A 5,466-nucleotide genomic window follows, 5' to 3' on the forward strand; every position below is an offset into this window, starting at 1 on the left:
TTATTTTGAAAAATATTAAAATAATAGATTAGATATGGTATATATTTAATAACAACTAAGTAAGAGAAATAATAGGAAATTAACTAAATTTTATGGTCCAACCTAGACTACTTGCAAGTAGATAAAAAGTTCTCTTGTTTTAATAGTATTGTAGATACTGACATGAAACTATAGTCTCAACGAAAATAGAAAAAAAAAAGATCCGAAAATATTAACTATATATTCATTTATTATATTTCTAATGAATATTAATAATATTATCTAAGAATACTATTCAATAAGCTGAAAAAATTCTAAAAATTAGGAAATGTATATCTTTGAACTGATAAAATTTTATATTTCCGACACTAATTTATATTGTAACTAGATCTACTAGAAGATATATAATATTTAGACTTGATATTATTATTTTATTAAATAAAATATTAATTAAGTTAGTTAAAATTCTATATATTTGTTTCCCCTTTTTAATATTTAATCTTATTTAAATTTTATTAAAATATTTAAAATGATTAAACCTAAAATCTAAATATTATACTATCAGTTATGCATTTAAAAGAATTAAATGAGAGTATTTCAAATACATATATACACACAATGAGTATATAGTGATCATATTTTCATTGTAAAAATTGATTAATACAAAGCAAAGTTAGATATTGTGCATATAGATCAATAATTTATGTCTTTCAAACAGAAGGATAAATAAAAATTATAACAAAAATTAATAAAATGTAGTAGTAGTTGATATGAATTGAACAATCTATATAATTTTTTTTTAAAAAAAATCTATCATTATTGAAAAATAGAAATACATTTGTAAATACACTTATATATTTACATATACAAACAAAAATATATCTAATTAATTAGTTAGTGAAATGGTATAAGTGTATAAATTTTTAAATAGGAAACTAATATCATATTTTGAATACATTTTAATATCAAATACATAAATCATTTCTATTTTCTTATCTAGAGGCTCTCATTTGAGTTATGGAGAGTATGAGAAATTTATGATAGTCTTATTTTACGTTTGCAATTGATTGTTCTCAACTTATGAACATGGTTTCGAAACCTGACGCTGGCCAACATTTAAAAAATATTTAGAAAATATCTTAACTGTATGATAGTTTTTCTCATTCATAGATTATATTTATTTCTCGAATGCAGATTTTAAAAGTGGTCAGTCTATTACGTAATGCTCGAATACAATCATCTTTCGTGTTCACTGGATGCATAGTTACCGTAATGGTTTATAGAGTTAGTTGAGAGTTTGTATGTTGATGACAAAAAAAATACATTATGTATATAAATCATTTCTATTTTCTTAATTTAAAATTATTACAAAATGAAACTAATTATTTTTTTTTTTTTTTTTTTGTGCGACATGAAACTAATTATTAATATAAGCTTTTAAAATATATTATATACTATATAAAAGTTGAGGTTATAAGCTATTGAAAATGCTCACATATAATGTTAAACAACTAATTGTAATATGCCAAATCATTATTTACAAAATTATGAAACTTCTAAAAATACCCTTTTCCAAAATAATACAAAATATGGTCAATTAACAAAAAAAATATATATTAAAAGATATGGAAGTCAATATATAACTTTTTATGAAATTGACTAAAATTAACCAATATTAGTTTTGAATAATATAACCGTTACAAAGCGCGTGTTATCAAACGCATCACCGACACGTAGATTTTCCTCCATCTTAATTTTCAGTTTCCACAGTTTCAACATTCTGCAATCTCTTTCGCTCTCTCTCTCTCTCTCTTTTTTTTTTTTTTTTTATTCTCTCGGGATCGATCGAACCCTTCGAGGATTTGCAAAATCTGAAGATTCGAAGAGCTTTCGGATTAGTAAGTGTTTCGTCTTTATGTAATTTGTGTAAGGAGTTCTAATCTTCCGCCTGAAATCGATCCGATTGGGTTAGGGTTTTTCTAGTTCCTCACTGGCTATGTTAATTAGGGTTTTTAAGTTTCGTGTAAATCCTTCTTATGTTATACTGTTTGGCGATTTTATTTTCAATTGTTCCCAAGTTTATTATTATTTTTTTTTAATTTTTGCAGGTGATCTTGGTTTAGGGTTTCGTTTTGAAGTGAAGCGATCATTATTCACGACTCAGTACATTCCATTATTTGTGGTCTTGTTCTGTTACTAAACTCTGTTTATATGCATTTCGTTGATTTTTGAATGTGATCTTATTAACATATAGTTGTATCAAGAATCTGAATCTTGTTTTTTTTGGGATGATCTGCAGCCTAATTTAGAAACAATCATGGAACCAATGGGATCAAGTATTAGAGAAAGAGATGAACGTGATGAAATATGCATACTACTTGGTAAGTTAAAAGAGTGAGAATCAAGATTGGCCCATCATGATCTGTTTCAGGGCATTTTTTGCCTTTCAGTCTCTTTTTTTTGTATAACAAGTCCCATGGTTTTTGTATTTTTAACAGATGATAATATCGCTTGCTGTGTTCTTACGTCTTGGCTGTCTACTGCTAGTAACTGTCGAGGTAAATTCTCTGTCTGTGAAATTAGTTTCACCGTTTGTTGAATTATTTTTTGTCTTCAGAGGATGGAATAGAACGACAACAAAGTCAAACGTATATGATCAGTTCTTTTTCGATGATGATGTCTTAGGATTTTGAAACCCCAAAAAAGGTCATAGGCCAAACACTAATCTATCTTATAGTGTTTGTGGCAGATTCTTGTTTGGGTACATTGTTGCCTCGGAAACTAGACCCCATAAGGAATCTTGGTTGGTAGTGCGTGTCTAAAGAGGGATATTATGGGATGGATAATAAGAGAAAAGACTATATGGGATCTGTTTTTGATTAGGTGGAGGATAACGAGGGTTAAGAAGAAGCCTTTTAAATAAAGATTATGAGTCTCAAACAGATCCCATAGTCATGCTTATAAGTCTTTAGGCAAAAAGACTATATGGGAATGGAAAAAAAAGATAAATGAGTCATATGACCAACGGCTTAGACAAAAGGTCCTTAGATGGTAAAAACGACTAAGGGCTTGTTGGATGGGAAAAAAACGACCAACATTTCAAATGTATTAAGAAAAAAGTCTTAAATGAAAAGCCAGATTCCTTATTTTTTGCTACCCACGGCTTACAAAATGTTGTCTAGACAAAGGACTAATGGCTGAAACAATACTTGTTGGATGGGGGGGGGAGGGAAAGGTACAAACGGCTTAAAGAAGTTTAGACTTATAAGGCTTACAGAAAAATCTCTAGACAAAGACCAGATTGGTCGATGCTGGATGGAAACAATGACCAGCAGCTTAGAAGAAAGTCCTTACGTGACCAACGACTTAACTTTAACACTTGTTGGATGGGAACAAAAATAACAACAAGGCTTGAAGAAGTCTTAAAACCAAAGACAAACGAACCAAAAGGCCCTAAAGAACGCCAATGGCTGACAAAGTCTTAAGACAAGACTATATAGGATCTGTTTTTGATTATTTGGATGGAGTTGAGGGTAACGAGGATTAAGAAAAGCTTTCAAAGTAAAGTCTATGAACCTGAAACAGATCCCGTATAGTCATGCTAACAAGTTCTTCGATGAAAGAAAAAAACGACCAAGGGATTGGAAAAAAAGACCAACATGTCAATTAAGTCTTAAGACGAAGACTGAAATGAAAAGCCAGATTCCTTACTTTTTGCTACCCACGGCTTACAGAAGAAGTCTCTAGACAAAGAACATATATGTGTCTGTGTTTTCGACATGCTAGATGGAAAAACGACTGATGTCTGAGACAATACTTGTTGAACGGTTCAAAGAAGTTTAAAATGACATACAAAAGTCTCTAGGCATTCAGACATGATGGAAGGAAAGTAGGAGGGATGGCTGAAACAATACTTGTTGGATAAAGAAAAGTACAGACAGCTTACAAAAAGTCTCTTAGGCAAAAGACAAAAGGGGATTTTAGACAGACGAACATCTCTAGACAGAGACCAAATGTGTCTGTTTTAGATATGCTGGATGGTAAAAACGAGCAGCAGCTTAAGCAATACAGCTTCAAGACACAGAGTATGAGTTTGGTTTGTAATTTGGTGGATGGAAAGAGTGACCACTGTCTGAAAGCAATCTTAAGACGATCAAGTCTTTAGAGAGCGCTGATATTAGAAGTCTTTTGATAAAACACTATCAAAGGCTTAAAGAATCATAACGCAATGATTCGTTAACAAGGATTATGATTCGAAAAGAGACTTTTACAGCTAGTTGGATGGGAAAATACGACTGAAGGCTTAAATAAGACAATTTTGGATGGTAAAGAAGAACTGACCGAAACAAAGATGTTTTAAGACAAAGACTTTCACTGAGAAGTATATGTCTTTGAGATAACCACAAGGCTCAGACAAACTATGAATTGACAATAGTTTTGTACTCAGGGCTGAAGTCCTTAATTGAAATAAAATACAAAATGTCTCTAGATGGAGAAAGAAAATAGGAGTCGGTTTGTGGACATGTTGGATGCAAAGAGTGAGCAGAGGCAAACAAATGAGATTAGTCAAACTTTGGCTGAAATGAACAATCAGATTCTTTCTCAAACCAATCATGTCTTAGACATGTAGTGTTGGTTGGTTTCTCATTTTCTTGCATGGAAAATGGCCAAACAGTCTAAATAAGTTACAAAAGACGATGATTATAAATCGAGAAAACAGATTCTTAATTAACCATAAGGATCAGAAGCCTTTTGAGAAATACTTTGAATCGGTTTTTATGAGTTGGATGGACGGAACGACCAACCGTGTCTAGTCAATTAAATAAGAAGACTTGTTGGATGAAAAGTGACCACACGCCTTGGACAGATTCTTGCATATATCATTAAAACGACTATGAATCGAAAGCAGGTTCATGACTTTACACCACTGCTTAAAGGGCCAAAGACAAAAACTACATTCTGATTCGTTGAAATTGAAAAATACGACCAACAGCTTCGAACACTACAAATAATTGCTAGCAACTCTATTGTGAAGTAAATACTAATTAATTCTATTTTTTTCTTCTTATTTTCAGGTATGTGCTTCGGAGGTGTTTAAATTGTCAGACTAATCATGATCTGTTTTGTAGAAGAAAAGACCGGTCACTATAATTTTTGTATGTCAGTCGTCTCTGTTTTGATCTTTCTAGTTCCAAGTCTGCTTTTGGTGTTGGCTTACTCAGTTATGTCGATATTGTAGGAACTCCTGAGTGAATTTCTTCTCCCAATCATTATAACGGTCTTGAACGGCACATGTATGTCTTCTTTTATCCTTTTGCTTCTAGCGTTTTGATGTTTGTGTCTATTTTTTCCTCCATCAATCAATTTTAAATCATAATCTAGCGTGTATCTCGAAATTTATTGACGTCTCCATCGATTTTGTGCAATCCCTAAAAGAATGCAACCCATACATATAAAGTTTATATTATAAACACATAGACATATTAT

The 5,466-nt window shown here is 31.2% G+C and overlaps 1 protein-coding gene across 1 annotated transcript in view; it reads left to right on the forward strand.

Moving 5' to 3' along the window:
• The window catches only part of LOC108851259 (uncharacterized), a 6,694-nt gene extending 1,431 nt beyond the window's left edge, over positions 1–5,263 (forward strand). Inside the window, exons 2-6 of the mRNA XM_057008392.1 lie at positions 1,659–1,877; positions 2,088–2,161; positions 2,279–2,360; positions 2,478–2,537; positions 5,055–5,263. Of these exons, the coding sequence (XP_056864372.1) occupies positions 1,659–1,877; positions 2,088–2,161; positions 2,279–2,360; positions 2,478–2,537; positions 5,055–5,077 (458 nt within the window). The 3' untranslated portion in view covers positions 5,078–5,263. The remainder of the gene's footprint in view (positions 1–1,658; positions 1,878–2,087; positions 2,162–2,278; positions 2,361–2,477; positions 2,538–5,054) is intronic.
• The last annotated feature ends 203 nt before the right edge of the window (positions 5,264–5,466 follow it).

The sequence above is a fragment of the Raphanus sativus genome, chromosome 4 (genome assembly GCF_000801105.2).
Source record: "Raphanus sativus cultivar WK10039 chromosome 4, ASM80110v3, whole genome shotgun sequence".
Taxonomy (NCBI): Eukaryota; Viridiplantae; Streptophyta; class Magnoliopsida; order Brassicales; family Brassicaceae; genus Raphanus; species Raphanus sativus.